General features: G+C 40.0%; 1 protein-coding gene across 2 annotated transcripts in view; it reads right to left on the bottom strand.

Moving 5' to 3' along the window:
• Positions 1–24,238, bottom strand: part of LOC126184797 (exportin-4-like) — a 234,772-nt gene that overhangs the window by 97,109 nt on the left and 113,425 nt on the right. For both annotated transcript variants that reach the window (XM_049927380.1, XM_049927381.1), the window contains one exon: positions 4,006–4,168. In XM_049927380.1, the coding sequence (XP_049783337.1) occupies positions 4,006–4,168 (163 nt within the window). The remainder of the gene's footprint in view (positions 1–4,005; positions 4,169–24,238) is intronic.

The raw sequence follows: 24,238 nt of genomic DNA, 5'->3' as shown, positions 1-24,238 counted from the left end.
CTCCATCCCACCTCCTCCCACTCTCTTTGTCCATAACCTCCACCCCTCTCTCTGCCCATATCTTTCTCGCCACCCCCTCCCTTCCATCTCCACCTCCCCCTCTTCCTTTTCGACTAGCCCACTACCTGTCTACACCTTACACCTGCTTCATTAACCTCCCACTCCCCCCCCCCCCCATTTCCTCCTCCCCCTTGCACTGTCTATCCTCTCCTCTATCAATCTCAACCTGTCCCCAGCTATTCTCATCAGCACGTGTAGCCCCTGCAATACAGTTCAATGAAATAAGCCAATACTATTCCCACAAGATTCAGACATGCAGCCTGGGCTATACAGGTACATCTGAAGCTTGAAATCATAACAGATAATGTAAGAATTTTAGGGTAGTGTGGCTCATCTACATTGATCATCACAAAAAGAGCTGCACCCAGAAAGACAAGGCAGATTTTGATCACTGTTGGCAGGCAGGTGGATAGTACCTCACATATGAAATGATTACACTTTCAGCTTTGAAGGACCAACATTTATTGCATTACATGGCCACAAAATTTACTTGTTAGTATGGCTTCAGGCACCCATGATTATGAATACAATTGTCCAGATGTCACACCATGGAGTTGTGCAGGTCCTGAATGTAGTACAGTGATACTCAGTCCCACGAATCTTGCCCCTCGCTTGCAGTTCTTGCAGATTGGTGGGTGAAGGGGGAGTCCTGACAGCACACTCCACGGCACTCTACACACTCTTGATCAAGAGTCGTTGCCCTGATGGTCGTTGCCTCCAAGACAGAAGCGGGACTCATCACTAAAGACGACCCACTGCCAGTCTTAAAGGTCCCATGTCCATCATTATTGACACCAGGCAGTCGGGCATTATGCTGCAAAGGTGTGTGTGGCAGGCATCATAACGGTTGGCGTGCAGAGAATCCAGTGTCATGTAACCACCTACCAATGATACTAACACTTGAATGGTCCCTACCGTTGACGTTGCATCTGCTCACATGTTGCGAACAATCCGTCAGTCCTCCCTCCTTGTGGTGCATGTCAGACATCCAGATCATACATATCCTGCATGCATGCCTTCCTGTATCCGCTGCAGTCAACAACAGCCAATGGGGCTGTTCATACATTGGATGTGACACGCAACACTATGACAGAACTACCCAGTCTCCTGCAGCCCCATGATGCAACGCCCCTTGAACTCTTCTAGCTGGGAAACTCAATGTTGGAATGTGTTGCTTGGGCACAGTGCACATGCAACTACGCTCTAGTGATATCACTGACTGTCATACCAGCTGGCATGGCCGTTTGGGGCCCTCTTGTATCAACTGATGGGAAAATCATGGCCCCAGACTGAAATGCGAATCTCTAATGGGAAGATGACATTCTTTTCGTGAAACAACATTGAGAAAATTTAAAGAACTAGCATTTGATGCTGACTGTAGAGCAATTCTACTGCCGCCAATGGACATTTCACATAAGAACCACGAAGGCAAGAGAAATCAAAGCTCATGTGACACAGTCGTTTTTCCACCTCTCTGTTTGCGAGTGGAAAAGGGAAGGAAATAACTTGTAGTGATACAACGTACTCTCCACCATGCACGATTCAGTGGCTTGTAAAGCATGTATATATATGTACATGTATTTAGTCTGCAAAAATGGTTGCTTTCAGGGGTTTAAAACCAAACAATGATATAATGACCAAGTTTACATGGGCCTCCCACAATAATGCCCCCCCCCCCCCCCTTTTCAACACAACCACATCCCAGGTCACCAAAACAATGAGTCACCCAATTCTTGCAGAAATTGCGTCTCAACAATGCAGCACTCACCTCACTTATGGTATTAGTCACCCTCAGACTATTCCAAAATTGAAAATGCACATGTAGCCTCCCAAGATTCAACTTGACTGAGTACATTTAAAATGTCGTGACAGATAAACTAAAGATAATTTTCAAAGAAGATTTCTCTGAGGACATGGAGAGAATCTGTGACTGTCTTATCTTGGGAAATTATGTATTCTACAGGGTGATTCTCATTTAAAACCCACCAAAGTGACATAGATGACACTGAGAAAGTGGATGACAAATGTTGAACATGTGACGTCACCAGAAGACGTACCTCACTGCATGTGCAGCGACTGGACTTGACAATCCTACCCTTGCCAGTAGGGGGCAGTGCTACACATCGCTCTGATAAGCTACTCTGTTTTTGAATACCTTTTGTAAGTGGGATCTGTTGTAAACATAAAAGTTCACTGCGATGAAACAAAAGCTGTTATTTTGTGTTTCTCTGCTTTTGTCCCTTCTTTTTTTGTTTACAGACTTTATTTAGTAATGAACACATCGGTCATTTATTGGTAGCGATGCAATTCAGAAGCTTATACTTGTTTTACTTGTTTACTTGTGATGCAATATGGTAGGTTTTTGTTGTACTGTACTTTGGCATTGTCTAAAAAAGAGTGCGATATTGGTAAATAAAATAATAAATCTTACCTCTCTGTAAACACATAACTAAATAAATAAAATAATAAATCTCACCTCTCTGTACACACATAACTATCTAACACAATGAAAAGCAGAAAAAACTTCCTGCCAGATGCAAGACTCGAATCCTGAACCCCATGCACTTCAGTCGCGCACAAAATTCTGGAGCAACACCGACATGAATATTTGACTTGGGTTGGGACAATCAGATGTGACAGACTGGCAGGCTCCATCGCTGCATGTGCAGCAAGGTATGTCATCTGGTGACATCACATGTTCAACATTTGCCATCCACGTTTGGGGATTTCCAAACATTTTCAGCCCTGTATGTCTTAGATTAAATTACTTGTCTCAGCGTCATCTACACTTTGGGGGTTTTTAAACATTAATGTGAGCCATCCTGTGTGTAGTGGAGAAATTGATGTCATTGTTAGCTACTTAATGACAAAAATACAATCTGTTTAATTAATAACAGCACATTTTACGAGAATAAGAAGAACTTCAACCATTACATCCCTCCTCCCTTTCTTACCACGCTTTCCACACGGTGCTATAATCTTTGTCGATAATGTGGTTGCAATAACTTATAATTTAAGCAGTCATTAAGTCATTTTAACACTCTGTAGTTATGTTTTAGTACAGAGAACTTTTCAGGAATGCTGTGCTTAATGTGACATCATCACCACCACCTTCATCATCTACAAAGACGGACAGGTTTGTTTGTTGTAGTCTGTTTTCTGTGAATCAACTTTAATGTGTACAAAACTTATACCAACAGTTAATGACACAACAAGTCACTAATGAATATCGCAATGACTGATTTACAGTAATGATAGTCTTAATCATTCAACAACTGGGAACTTCACACTGTGATATTACATTTTTGTGCACAATAGTAGATTTTTTTAAATCTCTGCGGTTTATCCACATAATGATCTTTGACATCAATGGGGCAGAGTAACTTCTATCTGACACATTACAGCTCATCACAAGCATATTAATTGCTCTTGTTTCTAACTGACTCCCAGATATCATAATTCAAAACACACAAATGTGGCTACGCATGCATAATCTAAATACATTTTAAATCATTCCAATACATTAAAATACATTAAAAATACAATCTTTCTTTTCATCTGTAATTTTTATGAACACTACAGGATTTCCTCTTTGGTTAGCATGTTAGACACATAAATCAATCATTAAAGTTCACAAGTGACTTCCATTCTTGCAGTCATCTCCTGAGCTTTGATTTTCTTTTTCTAATTAATAATCCATTAATTGTCTTTTGGGTTTGGGGGTGAGAAAAAATGAGAGGTAAAGAGGCACAGTTGAAAACAGAAAAATACATGTGTTTGCCTGAAATCATAAAAAAAGGGTGTGGAGGCATGTGAACATGCATGTACTAATACTGTGCCTTAGCAATTCTTTCTAAAATTTCTTACAAAATTTTATGTGGGTGTGTTATCAGCAACAATTAAAAGGTATCGTAATTGTCAATTATCATCAGAAAATAAATTTACCTCAGAGTAGTATCGTTCCTCTGGCAATAAAAAGCATGCAGCCCATCTCTTCATGAACCACATAATATTGCAGGCCAGGTTAGGACTCATTATAGCAATCAACTCTTTTATAAAGGCAGCTTGTCTCTCAACTTCACAAAGACGAAATACTGCAGAAACCAACCTGAAAATATTAATTTAATACATGATCACATTGAAATGAGGAAGAACATCTCAATATATTATCAGCGTATTTTTGGCCCAAGGAGGAGTTACATGGTTATAAGATGTCTACATATGGCATTTGTGTCCATTAACTATTAGTGTGATCAAACAAAATTGGAAATGGAAACTTGGGTAATTTAATTATTGTTGCTTCCACAGCTAGATTGAGACAGAGAGAGTTAACTGACTTTCCATAATATTCTACACAACTAATTAAGTGAAAACACTGTTAATATGTACCACTTCTTAAATAACCTTTGTCAAAGAAACAGCTATACTGAACGAACAATACATTGGCTTGATCATTTATATAGAAAAATAACAAAAATATAAGAATGTGGGAATGGAATGTTCATATCCAAAGTTTATAACAACAATAGATAAAAAGTAAGAGTGTGTGAGTGCATGTAAGGGGGTGGGGGTGAGGATAAACAAAAAGGGGGCAGGCACTATGCACTAGCTGGTTCATCATATTGGCAATGTGGTAACTCTCTGACAGCAACAGAGAGAAATTTGGTCCATGGCCCAGTTATATCAAAGATGTTTGCTCCTTGAGATCACTGAAACAAGGTGAACATAGCCTTCAGATGCCAATTGAGGAGCTACTTGAATGAGTAGCGGCATCATTTTGGAAAAGCTGACATTAACTGTCTACAGAGTGGTAGGATAACCACATGCCACTTTACTGAGACATCCAATATCATCATTGGCTGAGGATGATCCAGTGGTTAGTTGGAAGAGTGTGACTCACGATACCTGTCTGCCAAAGCTTACTAATACACGAAAAGAAAATGAAGCTTGCCGCAGATGACAAATTAAGTCTAGCATGTTATCACACAGTAAAATTGCTACAATTGTTCAATAAAATTGCACTCATCTCACACATCGGCAGACATCACACAAAATGATTAACACAAAAATCGTCAAAATAAAATTGTGGCATTTCAGTGCAGTGTTTCACAAACTACTATATCAATGTAGAAATGCTATTCAATCAGTTCACCACAACTGATAATGGTTCTGAAAGTCAAAGCTGTTTTTAAGTCATGACCAAAGAACAGGGACGAATCAGTCAATATACAGGTTACTAAATTAATTTGTATTTCAATATGGGTGCATGCTAACCATTTAAGAATGATTTCATACAGCAAAAAAGCATATTTAAGGTAATGACAGAGGAAAATGTGTAATACTTTTATACGATATAAGCTAGAGGTTTCAAAATAACAATTCTTCCATGCAACAGCCAGCCAGTCTGAAGGAAGTTCTTAGCACAATTTCAGATTTACACTTTCCATCAGTCAGGCAGTTTATATCATTACTTAAATTAACAAAGATGCTGAGCACATCTTTGCCAAAAGCTTTAGATCATTAAATGTCATAGACATCACTTTTTCAGTGTGTGAGAGGCAACTATAGACTCTAAATTATCACCCCTACAGCAACAAAGCACCACCATATGTGGCACAGACAAGTCCTGTACGGTCAAACTAGTTTGAACGACAAAATAAAAAGTGGCAAATCATCTCACTGTGAAGAACTGAGATATGTGAAAGTCCTGGTGCTCAAAGACCAGTGTACAACAATCAACAATTGGGGAAGAGGTGGAAATCATTCACAGATCAATTTTCATCTTGCACAACACTGTGAATGACAAAAGTCACCATCTGCTGGGTTCTGTGACTGCTCACAATCATTTTAAAGGCACACTGAATTGAGGCAGCAGCATAAACGTTGCAGCAGCGTCAAGCTATCAGATGGCTTCTTTAGCCACCTAATCACTATGGACGAGTGCTGGTTGCATCACTATGACCCCCAAGAGAAAGGATCAAAGCAAGCAGTGGAAATGTGAATTTGTGACCATCGGAAAAGGCAATGTTAACAAATCATGATTATAAGAGTCAAACCATCACAGGAGCATACTACTGAAATCTCCTGATGAGGTGACTGGTACATCTTCACCTACAGCAATACTCCACAAGCCACATGATACGGTGCGATGGAGGGTACGTATGGTACCACTAACTGGTATCCCTCCCTGTTCCACTTGCAAACGAGAAGAATGATGTGTCGGTAAGCCTCGAATTTTCTCATCATGATCTTTTGCCAGATGTATTCGGGAGGAAATAATATGTTGACCAACTCTTCCCGGAAATTACTCTCTTGAAATTTCAACAGTAGCCTCTCTGTGAAGCACACCTCTCTCATAGCATCTGCCACAGGAGTTTGTTGAGTATCTCTGTAATGCCCTCGTGATGACTAAATGATACCATGATGGAACGTGTCACTATTCATGGGATCTTATCTCTCTCTTCTATCAGTACTACCTGGCATAAGGGTCCCAGACTGATGAACAATACTCAAGAATCTGCTGAACAAGTATCTTGCAAACCACTTCTTTCATGGATGAATTACATTTCCTTCAGATTCTTCCAATGAATCTCAGTTTAGCAGCTGCTTTTCCAGCTATTTGTTTTATGGGGTCATTACGCTTAAGGTTGCTCTAGATAGTCAGTCTTAGGTATTTAATGGCAGGTACTGTTTTCAGCAATTTGTCATCAATGATGTAGTTGTACAATAGTGGATTTCTTTTCATATGTATGTGCAACATGCTAAAATTATTTAGGTTCAGTGTCAACTGCCAGAGCCGCCACCATCACCAGCCCTCTGTAGGTCATTCTGCAATTTGATACTGTTTTCTGGCATTCATATGCATCATCTGCGAAAAGTCTTGAAGAGCTTCCGATGCTTTCTACTAAATCATTTATATACGAGGTGTGTTCAAAAAGTAAGGTGACTTTATATTGTTATGAAAAAATATTTATTTATTCATCAATATTCATGTTGTCAGCTTCAAAGTAATCCTCCTCAGATACAATACATTTGTGCCAATGCATCTTCCAATCCTTGAAGCACTTCTCGTAAGTACTTTTTGGTACTGCCTTGAGTGAGTGAAGCAGTTTTTATTTCCTCAATCATGGAAAATCTTCATCCTTTCATAAGTCTCTTCAGTTTTGGGAAAAGGAAACAGTCGCAGGGGGCCAAATTCGATGAATATGGTGGCTTAGGCATGATTGTCATGTTGTTTTAGGCCAAAAAATCTCTCAGAGGCAAAGATGAATGAGCAGGTGCATTGTCGTGATGCAAAGGTCATAAATTGTTTTTCCACAATTTCGGACATTTTATGCATAATGCTTCTCGCAAACGGTGCATAACTTCAAGGTAATGCTCCTTACTGACAGTATGACCTTGAGGCAGCAATTCATAATGCACTTAAAAAAAAAAAGTGAGCAAAACTTTGACATTTGATCAAACTTGGAATGCTTTTTTCAGTCTTGGCTATCTAGGATGCTTCCATTGGGACGACTGGGCTTTGGTTTCGACGTCATAACCGAAAACCCATGTTATGTCACAGTTATGACCCTTTTGAGCAAATCAGGATCACCACTGATGTCATTAAAGAGCTCCTGAGTGATGCTCATGCGACAGTTCTTCACACGTCTCATGCCCAAAACATCTGAAAAAATTGCATAACACAAGCTGACCTTTATGCCAACATCCTCAGCAACTTCTCTTATGGTAATCTGACGATTTTCCAAAACAATTTTCTTTACAGCTTTGACGTTAACATCTGTTGTTGATGTACTAGGGCATCCAGAATGAGGTTCGTCATTGGCATCTTCTCGGCCACCTTGGAGGAGCTTGTACCACTTGTAAACTTTTTTAACTTACAGCAGACTCACCGTACACCACTGTCAACATTTCTAGTGTGTTAAAGCACTTGATTCCATTTTTCACACAAAATTTGATGCAAATTCTTTGCTCCATTTTTATAATAATCTAAAATCGCCAGACACACTAAAACAAATCTATCCTTTCTATCTGTCAAAAACAAATGAAGTATGCTGTACACTTGAAACTGTGGACATATGTTCGATATATATATATTGCCCGCACAATTTGAAAAGTCACCTTAATTTTTGAATAGCTCTCATATTTTATAAACAGTAATGGTCCTATCACACTTCCTTGGAGTACCACAGAAACCATCTTTACATCTGTCAGTTTTCTTCCATTAAGAGCAACGTGTTGAGTTCTATCTGCAATGAAGTATTGAATCCAGTCGCAAATCTGGTCCAATACTCAGTAAGCTTGTATTATTTTCACTAAAGAGAAGTGTTAGACAATTGTCAAATGCCTTTCTGAAGTCAAAGAGCACCTTTTTCCACAGTGCTATGGATCTCATGGAGGAACAGAAGCAGATTTGTTTAGCAACATCTCTGTTTGCAGAATATGTGTTGCCTTTTACAGGGGATATTTTCGTTCCCCAAAAACGTCACCTTTCTTGAGTATAATAAATGTTCCATAATTCAAGCACAGACTGCCATGAATGACATAGGCCTATATTGAAGTACATGTGTCCTCTGACCCTTCTTCAAAACAGAAATAATCTACACATTTTTTCCAGGCACTACGTACCCTTCCTTGCTAGAAGGTGAGCAAGTTTTTTTGCACAAACCTTGTAGAATCTTACAGGTATCTCATCTGGTCCTGATGCCTTTCCACTACTAAGCAATTGTTGTTGCTTTTCTGTTCTGCAATCAGTTACCACAATATCTGCCATTTCTACATTCATATTAAATTGAAAGGAGGGACTTCTGTTCTGGTGACTGTATGTTCACTGAGTGATTGAGTAGATGATTTCGAACCCTTACTGATTTTACATAAGGTCAAAATCTTTTAGGGTTTTTAGTCAGATCAGCAGAAAAAAATTTTAGTTTAAAAGTCACCAAACACTTCTCTCAGTGCTCTCCATACACTCATTTTCATTTCATTCTGCTTTTGTTTGTCAGTTACGTTTTGACTTCTCTTGAATCTGTGATGGAGCTCTCTTTGTTTACAAAGCAGTTTTCTAACACAGCTATTAAACCATGGTGGGTCTTTCCCATTCCTTAAGACCTTGGTTGGAACATACTTAACAATGCATACTGAATGATGCTTTTGATTTTTTTCCCCTTCATTTGTGCCCCACATCTCCATCCTCAGCACTGAATATTTGGCATTGACTACTCACATACTCTGAAATTTGTAACCTGTCACTCCCACCATACAAAAAGGTTTCCCCACCTTCTTCACATTTCTTGCAATACCCATTGTCATAGTTACTGTCACAGCCTTATGACTACTGATAACTTCCTCTACATAAAGTGATTCGATAAGTTCATGCTTGTTTCTTGTTAGGAGGTCTCAAGTTGGTTCTCTAATTATCTGCTCAAAGTAATTTTTGGACAAAACATTCAGAAGAGCATCACACAAATCCCTGTCTCTGGCACTAGTTTGGATAGTATGACTCTCCCAATCTTTATTTGCCAAGTTGAAGTCACCCCCTGATTACAATGGCATGATCAGAAAAGTTATTAATGATATTCTGTAAGTTCTCTCTGAAGCTCTCTACCACTACAGCTCCTGACCTAGGCAGTCTATAAAAGCATCCAATTACCATTCCTGACTGACCTTTGATTCATATTCGGAATCCGTCATAATCACACTAGATATTACCGAATTCTTTACTACAATAAATATGCCACCACCACTGGTGACTAATCTATCATTATTATAAATATTCCAGTCTGAACTCAGGATTTAGTTGCTATTCTAATGAGAGAAAACTATAGGAGAACTTAGAGCAGACGTCAGAGGCCAGAACTGCAACAAGGTCGCAGCCAGACGGAAGATGCTTGTCACTGAACTGCACCAGCGCTGAAATCGGGCCACAAGCCACGGAAATCGGCTGCAGCCGCCCATCACTCCTGCTTGATCAGCACCCCTCAGCAGCAGTAAGACTTCCCTGACACCATCTCGGGTGTCAATGCCCTGGGTTAGCCTTCGAGAAGCCACACCACCTCGACTGACTTCCGCATCATTGGTGATTATGCCAGACCTCGGTCATTGCCCTATTCCAGATGGTTCACCGTGGCCTACAAACAAAGCCCTTCCGCAAATTCAGTGTGGGGAGTCAGCATTTAAATACTGGCCCAGCTGAGTACGTCACATTCGAGCACAGCAGGGCCACACCCAGGCCTGCTGTGTGTCAGCCGGGAAACCTCACTGTGAATTCTCCTGCCACCAGTCTGCGAAGGAGCGACTTCTGCCTCTCTGCCCATCCCAGGCAAGCAACATCGCAGAATCGGCCCACTCATGCTCCTCACCATTGGTCCAGACTTCAACTCCAGGCACCGTCATCACCACACCATTGGAATGAAGCGACCTTCCACATTAGATAAGACCTGCCACCTCAGCTTGCCTTGAATACCAGAGACACTATCACAGTGCTCTGTCTCCCGAGCAGAGTGTTCACACCACCTGTCATATGTCAATGTCTGCAGCTATGACTCCACAATATTACAAGTGAACTCCAGACCACGCCAGGGAATGGAGCACAGTCAGAAGAGTGTCTGAATCGTGTGAATTAGTAAAGAACTAATAAAGAGTTATTGTATCTTTACCATGACCCGCATCTGCTGCTATCCGCATCCCCCATCATCAACAGAGAACACAGCCCACACCCAGACAGCCTACCTCTCTTACCCTTACATAATGTTCAATAAGCAATACTAATTCTGGGACTTTTCCTTGGATTATCCTGCAGTTTACTAATATCATGCTAATCTTTTCTATATACGAGGGTGAGTCAAATGAAAACCTTAAATTTGTAATAACAAATCGAAATTTCGCGCCGTTATACTGTAAGTTGGTAAGTGTGCTACAAACAGCATGCAGAATGGCCTGTAGGTAGCAGCATAGTGCAGATGCACACATACCATTGCAGTATCAGTATAAAGATGGCCGCCCCACTTGCAACTTGTACCAGGGAAGAACAGCGTTCTGTTATTTGGTTTTTGCGTAGTGAAGGTGTGAAACCTATTGACATGGCAATTGAATCTCAATGTAGACAAGTGTAATGTGCTGCGAATACATAGAAAGAAAGATCCTTTATCATTTAGCTACAATATAGCAGGTCAGCAGCTGGAAGCAGTTCATTCCATAAATTATCTGGGAGTAGGCATTAGGTGTGATTTAAAAATTATAAAGTTGATTGTCGGTAAAGCACATGCCAGACTGAGATTCATTGGAAGAATCCTAAGGAAATGCAATCCGAAAACAAAGGAAGTAAGTTACAGTACACTTGTTCGCCCACTGCTTGAATACTGTTCACCAGTGCGGGATCCGTACCAGATAGGTTTGATAGAAGAGATAGAGAAGATCCAACGGAGAGCAGCGCCCTTCGTTACAGGATCATTTAGTAATCGCGAAAATGTTACGGAGATGATATATAAACTCCAGTGGAAGACTCTGCAGGAGAGATGCTCAGTAGCTCGGTACGGGCTTTTGTTGAAGTTTCGAGAACATACCTTCACTGAGGAGTCAAGCAGTATATTGCTCCCTCCTACATATATCTCTCGAAGAAACCATGAGGATAAAATCAGAGAGATTGGGACCCACACAGAGACATACCGACAATCTTTCTTTCCATGAAGAATACGAGACTGGAATAGAAGGGAGAACCAATAGAGGTACTCAAAGTACCCTCCGTCACACACCGTCAGGTGGCTTGCAGAGTATGGATGTAGATGTAGATGTAGAAATTCATCAACGAATGAAGGTTCAGTATGGTGATGCATGTTTGTCACAGCAGCAAGTCTACAAATGGAGTAGGAAGTTCGCAAATGGTGCAACTTCAGTGGAAGATGCTCCTTGTCCAGGTCAGGCACAATGAGTTGTGACTCTACAGAACATTGCAGCAGTTGAAGCCATAGTGAAGGAAAACTACTGAGTGACATTGCAGCATGATTACAGATCAGTCATGGGTCAGTACACCACATTGTGCACGATGTGCTCCAATTTCACAGAGTGTCAGCAAGATGGATGCCACGGCAGCTGACTCCTGAAATGACAGAACGACGTGTTGATGCTTGTGAAGAACTTCTTCAGTGCTTTGAACGAGAAGGCGATGGCTTCCTTGCAAGAATCGTTACCTGGGATGAAACCTGGGTTAACTTCCATCAACCGGAAATAAAGAGAGCGAGCAAGGAATGGCGTCATTCCTCATTACCAAAACCAAAGAAGTTTTGAACAGAACCATCAGCACGGAAGGTTATGCTGACACTCTTTTGGGACAAAAAAGGCGTCATTTTGGAGCATTACATGGCTAGAGGGACCACTGTCACCAGTGCATCATACACAGATCTCCTAAAAAATCATCTGCAGGCTGCAATCAAATCAAAGTGACATGGATTGCTGTCAGCAGGTGTCCTTTTGCAACATGACAATGCGAGGCCCCACACTGCCCATCCAACAGTTGCAACAATCAGAGACCTGCATTTTGAGTGTCTTCCTCATCCACCATTCTCACCAGACCTTGCCCCAAGTGATTTCCATATGTTTGGACCACTCAAAGACACAATGCGAGGAAAGAAGTTCCGTTCTGATGAAGAGTATGACACGTGGTGCATGAGTGGTTGCGCGGACTACCAAAAGAACTTTTTTCTAAAGGAATTTATTCACTTTGTAAGTGCTGGAGGACTTGCATTAAGCGTGGGGGAGATTATGTTGAAAAGTGATACAGCTTTGTATCACTTCCGCACAATAAATAAAATTTAAAAAAATATTTAAGATTTTCATATGACTCACCCTCGTAAGATCTGTGGGGACAAGTATTCTCTGCTAACAGTATGGCTGATGTAGCTTCGGTTTTGGCAGGCAATTTGCCTCTAATCCCAAGGGGGATTCCTCTAGGAGAACCCTACAATTCTCCACCCGATAGTGGAGGTCAAGAAATTTGCAACTGATACCACTGCAGAATCATCTGAGCCTCTGGTTTAGACTTTCCACTCTACTCCAAACTAGAGGATCACGATCGAGCCTGGGCACGTTGTCACAAATAGTGAACTTAGCCTGCACCCCGCTTGTGATGCCAGTTTCCTTCATCAAATAAGCCATCTGCCCACAGGAACCCCGTTGGCAAGCATCATTTGTGCCAACATGTACCACTATTTGCAGCCGGTTGCACCCAGCGCACTCCATAGCCACCAGCAGAGCCACCTCCATGTCTCAGACAAGATCCTCCGACAAACATACCAAGTGGAAAAATGGCATTCTTTCCCACTTTGCTGCCCTGCCTACTGTTTCCCACCTAAGGCTGGAGCACCCAATGACTAGCATACAAACCTTCTGCACATGTCTGCATTGGGCAGGAAAATCAGCCACTTGCCCAACAGGAGAGGCATCCCATGTTACCTTATAAGTACAGAATGTATTAAAAAGAATCATCCAATTTAAAAAGTCATAACTATTATGTTATCTGAGATATGTGCGTGAACAATGTATTGTTGGAAAGCGCAAACTCTCGAGCTCTAAGTGGTTCCCGCTAGGTAGCAGCAGTGCGGGAATTTTTAAATCAAAGGATTACTGAACAATGGGTCGCCTTACATTACTGGCCTCCAAGGTCACCAGGCCTGACTGAATGTGATTATTTCTTGTGGGGGTTTATAAAAGGCTCTGTTTATGAGCCTCCATTACCAACAACAATGAATGAACTGAGACATCACATAACAGCAGCTGTAGAAGTTGTCACTCAAGACATGCTCACTGCATGTCTGGTAATAATTTGAATACCGCATTGACATATGCTGTGCATCTCAAGGGGAGAACACTGAACACGTATGAAAAGGTATGAAAAAAAATTTTTTTTGAGTTTCCTGTTCATCAAGAAAATAAATTCATTGTATATGTTTATTAGTTTCAGAAATATAGACATGCCAAATCAGATGATTCTTTTTGATACACTCTGTATTATCAACACTGTTGCTAAGGAGTAAGGAGCCAGCTGTGCCTTCCACCCAGTGACACATGAACCCACCACTGTCCACCACTCACTCCTAAGTGAAGACAGACCAGTCAGTGAGATGATGTATATCAGAAAATACAGTGACAACCAGGTCACCATGAGATTCCAGCAGCACCAAAGGAGGCACAGGTCTCATTACTGGTCCCCTTATGTCGCTGTCGCTGCAGCTGCAGCTTTGAGCTGTAGCCACAAGCCTGCTGACCATGGACAATGGAGCTTCCAGCTATTTATGGAAAGCAGCCATTTCGCCTTGTGTCTGCTCAAAAGTACAGTCCTTATCCATATTGGTACTGTGTGTGTGTGTGTGTGTGTGTGTGTGTGTGTGTGTGTGTGTGTATGTGTGTGTGTGTGTGTGTGTGTGTGTGTGTAAATCTAAATGGTACAAACAAAGCAGTCAGGAGTAACTGAGAATGCACAAACAGACCACCCACAACAACAACAACAACAACAACAACAACAACAGCAACAACAAAAAACCTGACTATGGTGTTACTGATGTTCAAATGCACACAAAATATAAATACACAAACACTAAAATCTGCGCTGCAGAGTTCTCACTGTAGCCTAAGATTGCAAGAACCACAAGCTCTTAAAGCAGAAATAAATTTCTCCATTAAAATTGTATGTATCAACAGGTACTTTTTGCTAGTAATTCTGCTAACACAAAAGTGATGGCAGGAAATAAATATGTGAGCTCTAAAGTGTTGATCTAAACTATATGCTGTGAATTAACTGGAGATTTAAGCTGAGTCATGTGACACAGTGCTTCTGGCAGCAGGAAGCTACCCGATAAAGCTGCTTTACGCAAAAACATGCCCAAAAATTTACACAAAAAACTTAAGAGTAAGCTAGTGAATGTTAGTCCACTCAGAAGTAAGTTAGAATACCACTGAACTAAATTATGTACACGAACTGTGTACAACAGATAAGACGCTGCTGATCTCTGCTCTGTTCAAATGGCTCTGAGCTCTATGGGACTTAACTTCTGAGGTCATCAGTCCCCTAGAACTTAGAACTACTTAAACCTAACTAACCTAAGGACATCACACATATCCATGCCCGAGGCAGGATTCGAACCTGCGACCGTAGTGGTCACGCGGTTCCCGACTGTAGCGCCTAGAACCGCTCTGGCCGGCTCTCTGCTCTGTTAGGAGGCTACTGTAGTTTACTGGGATTTGTGTTAAGGATGTTAATACTGGTAATAGTTTATGCAATTCGTATCAGTTTAATACTGTACATAGCCTCACACTTGTTTAATGTCATTTAACCTTTACAGTTAAAAGGCTCAGATATGATGATGACATGTACATAACAGATGATTTTCAAAGTCTGACATGTGCTGAAGCACAGTCTTTTACAGTATACCACTCGATAATGGCCTTAAGGCTGAAACTGCAACAGTGAAAATAAATAATGTCTACATTCCATGGCATTCTGCACAGGTACTTCTATGGGTTACCAAATTTTGTATCTATCTCCATATTTTCCAGACATGGCTCCCAGTGACTTCTTCCACTATCCTCAGATGAAGAAACCGTAGCATGGATGGCTTTTCCAGAATGACAAGACGGTGATTTTCAAAGTGGAAAGTTTTCCTGAACAGCCAAAATGCAGATTCTACAACCAAGGTCTCCACCAAGCCATCCACTATTGGTATTAATGTATCACACTGAAAGATTAATATGTAAGGAGGAATAACACACTCACAAAGTTTTATGGCCACCATTTGATTTTTCCAATGTGATAATTAATACTTTATGAGAAACCCTTGTCTGTCTCGAACTTTCTGATAAACTCCTTAACCTTATTGGTTCTACTACATTTAATAAATGGCTTATAATTTTAGACAACATTATTGGGAAACAGCGATCTGTCAGTTATGTAAAATTTGTAAAAAACAGCCTCGGTCGCATAGTCATTTATTAAAATTATTATGAGCAGTTTTATGACCTAGGGCCAGCACAGTGTCAGTCAGATGGTGCATCATCTGAAGAAAGCCTACTACTACGGGCTGAAACTGGTCATATTTTAATAAATGACTGCACGACTGAGACTAATTTCAATAAGTGGTTATTAATAAACTCTGCAACCTGTCAATTATCATTTAAAACCAGAAAATTTTGATCAATATAGATGTTATCCTGTCTTGTAGTGTGCTGACTTTACTCTTATTTTACTATGTTCCATATAAATTTCATTCTTTTACCTAAACTATTGATTTCTGGCATAATGCAGAATCTTCAAAACTTTTTAATAACACTTCTTGATAAGTGTGAATAATTTTTATATTACGCAAATAAAGCAGATCTTTCTACATTTCATTTCATCCAGCTAGGAGAGTATGTTACAACTTACATAGCACTTCTTTTCCTCCCAAAATCTATCCATCTGTCTGCTGTGTTTCTTCTGCCATTCTTCTGGTTATCTTGTACCTCATCAAGGAGGCTTCTCAGAAAATCTGTAGTTGTTAATGACTCAAAATTTTGTCCTATCTTGTGCATGACAATTTCCTTTACATCTTCATGTGTTTCTGCAAGACAATGAGAATGTATCTTCATCAATTATGCTAAGATCCTAATGTTCTTTGTGAGAATCTTGTTACCCATTCCAAGTCAGTGACCATAAAATTGTCACTATTTCCTGATTGTATGTATGATTTTTTCTGTAATCTGATAGACTTCCTTTGATTTCTTCTTCATCCAAATTCTATTTTCACATTTGCATCCCAGAATTTTCCCCAGAATTATTCTTCCTTGTTTTTAGATATTTCCTATTTATGATCAGTCAAAAATTATCATAGTCTCAGATCTGTTTCTGTTTTAATAACTGCATTATAATCTCATTTATTTCCTTTTTTTGGAGAGGGTGCTTTTATTATAGCTGTTCGAAGAGATTTTGTATGCTGACCTCTCCAGTTTTTTTTATGAGATTAACTAATGGTATGGTGTTCTTCAGCTGAGTTGCCAGTTCCATTCTTCTGCATGATGTGCTGATGATGGATAGCTGTTGCTTGGACACCAATCAATCTCATGGGAGTCCAGGCACAGACTAACATAACAATGCAGCTTGGAGCACCTGCAAACAATGACTTGGTTGTTGGTTGAAATATCATGAAGAAGAACTGAATTAAAAACATGATTGAACACCCAAAACCACACCAGCAGAGTTTGTATGCTATTTGCAGTTTTGGAATTCTTTCTTTGTTATCTTCCTGTTTTGGCCCTGCCGGTTAAAAAATCTCAGCTAAATACTTGAATTTTTCCACTAAGAAGATTTCCTCAATCTGTTGATTAAAGGTTGTTTGCTGAGCCCTATTTGGCTCCTTGCATATACTGCAACTCCTCGTACCAAATTTGGAGCCTGCTTTTTGCCACTATTTCATGTAGTTTCTCTACAGACTCAATCACTTATTGTCCATTACTGGAAAGAACTGAAGTACATCATCAGCAAATGCTAGGCAGTGAAGGTCAATTTAGTTTTGCAGGCATCTGCCAATAATTATACCATTACATATACATATATTTTTCCAGTTTGTAATCACTTTTCCTATAACTAAATTCAACACTGGATGTGGTCAGCTACGCTTTGTTTGATAAAATCCTTTGAGAATTATAAACACTGTCTGTGTGTCTATGAAACATATACTTGTCTGAAGTTAACAAATATGATAATGGTTTGTTTGGTTTTGTGAATTTGAAGGATAATTTTAAGCATTAGAAATTATTCTACGTAATACCTGCTGTTTTGAAATCCTGCATGGTGTTCTCCAACTTCTTTGTAACCTATTAAGTAGGAACTTAGAGAACATTTGCAGATGATTAAGGGTATGCAATTCTTCTATAGTTATTTACATAAGATTGGTCCCCTGTCTTGTGAGGTGAGTGAATTAATGTTTAATACCCTTATCAATGGTAGATATCGATTGCAGGTCAGAGGTGTTACAGTTTGCAGTTGAACACCAGCAGAGGTGTGTGCAACATGTCACATGGGCTGAGTATCTCGCCAGTCAAGCAGCTGTAATTCAGTCTAGTACAGTCCACTGCACAAGTTACCAGCAATCACGCCATTCTGCTTATTGGATTTTGACCCTGCATTTTTCCTGGACTTCCTTGTTCTCATTATTGGCTTTCATTTCATGTTCTACTCTCAAAGAACTTGGCTTTGTTATGGATTACGCATTTTTATCGGAAGCCAACAGAAAAGTGACGACGAGGACAGCATATGACTTTGCGCTTTACCCATGACAGGGAGGTTACAACAAACGTTTTGAGCACATCGAATCCTACTTTTGGTGAAGAGCTTAAAACTGTAAATCTTTTGTGGTTGCTCCTTGACATCAGCAGTCTTTCACAAATGAAATTCAAGAATCAAAAATAGTGTGTCACCACCACAAGCAGCATTCAACTGATGATTCCAACTCATCACCTTCTTTTTCAGCTTATAAGTCTCACCCGAGTTCTGTGCTCAGATTGCCATTGTCTTATGAGTGACTTAAGTACATCAATCCTTCTGCTCCTCCGTCAGTGTTAAATGATTTTTTTTGTAATGTTAACCAGACAGGTCCAAAATGCCCTCCCTCCTCATTATTGTGACATGCTTAGCATTGTGACATGCTTCAAGCAATTCAAAGAAACTCCAGTGCTGCCCCGACTGTGGCAGTCAGCTTTCCAGAAACAGCTGCCCCCACTGTGCAAAAGACCATCACTCTTCTGTCAGCTCTCAATACAAGAGCATAATCTGTAACAAAGTCAAGTTCTTTGAGAGCAGAACACGAAATGTGTGCCAATAATGATAACAAGAAAGTTCAAGAAGAATGCAGGGTTGAAATCCAATATGCAGAATGGTGTGATTAATAGTATATCACACTACACAGTGTACCAGACTGAATCAAGGCTGCTCGCCTGGCCCCGTTGCTATGTCTCTTGGCCAACATGACAGGCCATAAATGGCTTGGCCCACGTGATGAGCTGCACACATCTCTGATGGTGACCGTCAATGGCAAGCTGTAGCACCTCCAAGACATGATCGATATTGGCCATTGGCAGGGAGAGTAAATAATATACACTTCCATTCTTAGGAGATTTTCTCAGGTCACCAGATGTCATGTAGTATTTCTCGAGGTTTTTGGGCCACTTTGTTACAACTTACAACATTTCAACAGTTATTGACACGTCCTGGTGCTTTTAATGATTCTCATTAATACTAGTTATTCACCACTTTCATATGCATTTTCAATGTATTTTCTAAGTAGTTCACTGAGAAAATTACTTTTAAATAGCGAAACAAACTTACAATGATTATGTTAAATTTCGCATTTTATTCCTTATAAATTTCATTCCAGTCCACCTCTTGCAATGTATTACTAAAATTTTTTATTTAGGTCATTAATTATTCTAACCTGTTACCATAGCATTGAGTCTGTACTGTATCACAATAGGATACAGCTAATATGCTGTTCATCATGATATGGGAATCCATTAACAGATGATTACACATATATTAGCTTGCTTTGAGCTTTGTCTACAAAGGCATTAGCTATTATGGCTCTACAATACTGATCCACTGGTGTCAGAAAATTAATTACTGAACTCAAATAACTGTATGGTCCAAATATATTTCAATCTTTTTTTCGATCAAAATCCTTAGAAAATCTATATGGGAATCACCAAACAGCAGTAAGTGCTTCTTTTTGTTCGACTGATGCTTTAGCCAAGAATCACATACCTAATAATCAGTTCAGTTTCCCAGGATGTTCTGTATATAGTTATAAATATGATGACATAAAAACTGTCCATCTCCATACTGGTTTTAACATAAGTAGATGGATAAAAAATCTACTTACTAAGCAGTGGCAGGAGGAAACACACATAAAAATTATAGGAATGTGCAGGCTTTTGGAGCCAGTTACTCCTTATTCTGACAGAAGGGTTGAAAGTGAAAGAAAAGGGATGAAGGAAGAGGAGTGGCAAGGTTTTGGAAATCACGGCGTTACGAAAATGTCGCCCACAACTCTGGATCAGGGGAGACTTACTGAATGGGATGAGAAGGAAAGATTGATTGTTGGAGACTGCAACATATGAGTTTTGAAAACATAAGAGCTTAAAGTGGAAAATAAGGTAATAAGCAAGACAGAGATTACTAAAAAAAACATTGTGAAAGAGTTTTTACTGTAATAGCTGTCCTGCTTATTACCTTACTTTCTACATTTAAGCTCTCCGGTTTTCAAATCTCATTCAGTGCAGTCCCCAACAACCAGTCTTTCCTTCTCATCCCATTCGATAAGTCTCCCTTGACTTGGGGTTCTGGGCAACTTTTCCGCAACTATCCCCATTTTTTAAGACTCCCTCCATCCTCTTCCCCTTCAACCCTTCTGCCAGTGAGAGGAGCCAATGGCTCTGAAAGGTTGCACATTTCTATAACTTTTATAAATGTTTCTTCCTGGCACCACTTGGTGAGTGCAATTTTTATCCCTCTAGTTACATTATATTTTCAAAAACTGATTCTTTTTGCCAATATTAGTCGATATCCCTTTTGAAATTCACTGATATGGACATGGGTAAGTTCTTAGCAAGTCAATATATCTATAGGGTCGTCGACGGTACTGTGGAAATCAGGTGTATCTGAATGTTATCCAAATGTTCCAGTGTCCACAAGAAATGCCAACTCTTATGATCGTATGATTTCCAAAAGTGTGTTAACATTGCACAGCCTCTACACAGGATTATAAATCTATGCAATTCCTTATAAGGCTTAATGACTGTCTTCATACCACATCACATCAGTGTAGTTGCACTCATCCCAGCAACAGCCACTTCAAGTCTTCATGATGGAAGACGTTTTCAGGGGAAGGAATTATTGACATCAACTGCATCAGGACTTCATGCGGAATCAGAAGCAATGAGTGAAAATGTGTGCCAGATTGGGATTTAAACCAAGGATCTCCTGCTTACGAGGCAGCTGCATTAACCACTGCACCATCCAGACACAGTGTTCATTGCAATTGCATGGATGGCTCCCGGCCAACTCATATTCCCACCTAGTGCTACCTATCCACAGTCCCTGTCCATGTCCTCCATGCTCGCTACTTTAATATTCCTTCAGGTCAAATGTTACTGTGCATCCACACTGAAGGTGATGGACTCATTGCCCATCACGGAAAATCATTTATAAGAATTTGTGGTGTCTGTTGTTCTGGACATGTAAAAAAAAAACAGATAACACGCATTCATAGAACTTATATATAAACCAAAGACCAGACAGCATCATTAATGAAATCAGAATAGATACATTTAACCCTCCGACAGTCGCACATGTATCTGAGAGATACTTGACCTACTGTTTCTCTAATATTACCACAATGAACAGTGGTAACGGTTTGCTGGCCCACGACATCTTGTGTCATACCTTTCTTATTGCTTTACAGGAATTTCAGTCTTATCCCGATACTGTCAAGGCCATAAATGAGTCAGGTGTGGGAACGTGTACTGCCTGTATCTCTCAGATACAGCGCGCCTACTCGGGTGACGCTTTGTCGCCGCTAATGACTGCAGCTGTTGCATTGCTTGCAGCGTACGCAAGTCGGCAGTTGCGTTGTCGTCTTCTAAATGAAGCAACGTTTCTTTGTAGCTACGTGTACTCTCTTTCAAAATGAGTAAACGATATGATCTAGAAAATCCTAAGGATTTGGAAGAAGTACATCGCCTTCTTCTCGACGATGAGGTATCCATTGAAGATGAAGATGATCTTGCAGAAACTGATTCAGGAACCGAAGGTATACTCGAAACACAATCTGTAGACTCAGACACAGATCATGAATTTGATGAAGAGGAAAATAATGAAGTGCAGGAAACTGATGAACATTACTATTTTGGTGAGTAGAAAAGACAATAAATATGCTTTCAGATGTAATGATATCAATAACTAATAATGGTGTAATGTCCTTATTTTTTTATTTTAGGTAAGGATGGAACTAAATGGTGGAAAGTGCCTTGGAAAGCAACACAGACACGGCCTCATAATATACTAACCAAACTGCCCGGGGTAGTTGGAGACGCAAAGAAAATGGTAACTGAAATTGACTGCTGGAGCCTATTCATCAGTAATGATATCCTAGATCTAATTGTGGTCAACACTAACAGGCGTATAGCTGATCTAAAAGGAAACTTTGCTCGCGAGAGTGACAGCAAGGACACAGACGCAATCGAAATAAAAGCCTTTCTTGGCTTGTTATACCTTGCTGATGCGTTCCGTGGTGGGCAACAGAATGTTCACGACTTCTGGACAGCAGATGACCTTGGTCTGAATATTTTTAGAATGATCATGTCCGAAAAACGTTTCCTGTTCCTAATAAGATGTGTTCGTTTTGATAATGGAGCCACAAGACAAGAACGGCGCAAGACAGACAAATTAGCAGCTGTGAGGGAAATGTTCACCATGTGTTTGAATAACTGCAAGACACATTACTCCCTCGATCAGGACGTCACAGTTGATGAGCAGCTACCAGCATTTCGAGGCCGGTGTGGATTTCGCCAGTTCATACCATCCAAACCATCTAAATATGGCATCAAAATTTTCTGCCTATGTGATGCCAAGCTTTATTATACTTACAACATGGAAATATATTGTGGATTACAACCAGAAGGACCCTTTCAGAATAACAACTCCACCAAAGAAGTAGTTCTGAGACTTGCCGAACCAATATATGGGACGGGTAGAAACATTACAGCAGATAACTGGTTCACTAGTTTGGAGTTAGTAAGAGAACTGCATAAAAGGAGACTGTCATTTGTAGGCACAATTAGAAAAAACAAGAAGGAACTGCCATCGAATTTCGTAGCACCAAAAATTAGACAGCAATATGATAGCGTATTTGGCTACGGCAAGAATGAAACCCTTGTGTCGTATGTCCCGAAAAAAGGGAAAACTGTAGTCCTCCTTTCGAGTATGCATGTATCGTCAAGTGAGGTTTCGGAAGGTTTAGAGAAAAAACCAGCAATTATTCTACAATATAATGACGCCAAACCTACAAAGATGAGTACTGCATTTTTCACTCGTATACTTGCTGAGACAAGTCTTTTTTGTCTCCCTGTAGCAACCTACAATGTAGCTAGGTCAACAAGAAGATGGCCTATGGTGATTTTTTTCCACCTGTTGAACATTGCAGGCATCAACTCAAGAGTAATTTTCTTGGGCAACAAGAATAAATACTCAAATCGGCGCAAGTACCTCAAAACTTTGGCTCTGACTCTACTGCAAGATCATCTCAAAAGAAGAGCTCTTATTATGACTCTACCTGATGATATAAAGTCAATGCTAGTAAAGTACAAACCTAAAGGAAAAGAGCAAGAAAACGCTGAACAATCCTTGGAATCAGAAAACAAGAAAAGAAAAAGGTGCCAGTCATGCTACAGGGGGACAAAAAGACTTGTCTCAGCAAGTATACGTGTGCAAAATGGGGTACATATCTTGGTTTGCAAAAGCACGCAAAAATAATTTGTGAACACTGTCTTTCTGTAGAGGGCAATCGGTAAAAAGAGACATGCTTTGATTAGTTCAGTAATTTATTTGTATCTATAATAAAATCAATTTTTAAAAGAATTTCATGTACTTCTCCATTACAAAATGTCAAATATTTCTGTTAATTTGAAAGTGTAATGAGCCTGATGTTCACTTCTGTATTTGTAAAATCTGTAACAATAAAGGTAACTGCAATTTAAAACAAAAACAAAAGAAAAAGAACCTGTAAACAAACAAAAAACCACAAAAATCGTCGCATGTATCCACGAGATACATCGCGACTAGTGGCGTCATGAAAGTTGATGGGTCTGCTGGAGGGTTAACTGAACATGCTGCCCCATTTTATTGCTCAAAAACTCTTTCTGTCATACTTACAAACAGATAACTTTTGTGGGAAACTAATTGGATGACTGTCCTCCCTTCTTCAGTTTTTTCCTTTGACATTAATGTCACCCACATGCCCACCAAAACAATGAGAGATTTGCTGTAGACTTGAGATTAATTGTGATTTATTACCTACTAGGGAACTAGAATGGGCGTTTTTATGGAGGTTTGACTATTCCCCGCATGATAAAGGCAGTAAAGCTGTTAGAACTTCAAGTTTAA

The sequence above is a fragment of the Schistocerca cancellata genome, chromosome 4 (assembly GCF_023864275.1).
Source record: "Schistocerca cancellata isolate TAMUIC-IGC-003103 chromosome 4, iqSchCanc2.1, whole genome shotgun sequence".
Taxonomy (NCBI): Eukaryota; Metazoa; Arthropoda; class Insecta; order Orthoptera; family Acrididae; genus Schistocerca; species Schistocerca cancellata.
This window is presented reverse-complemented; position numbering and strand designations above follow the sequence as displayed.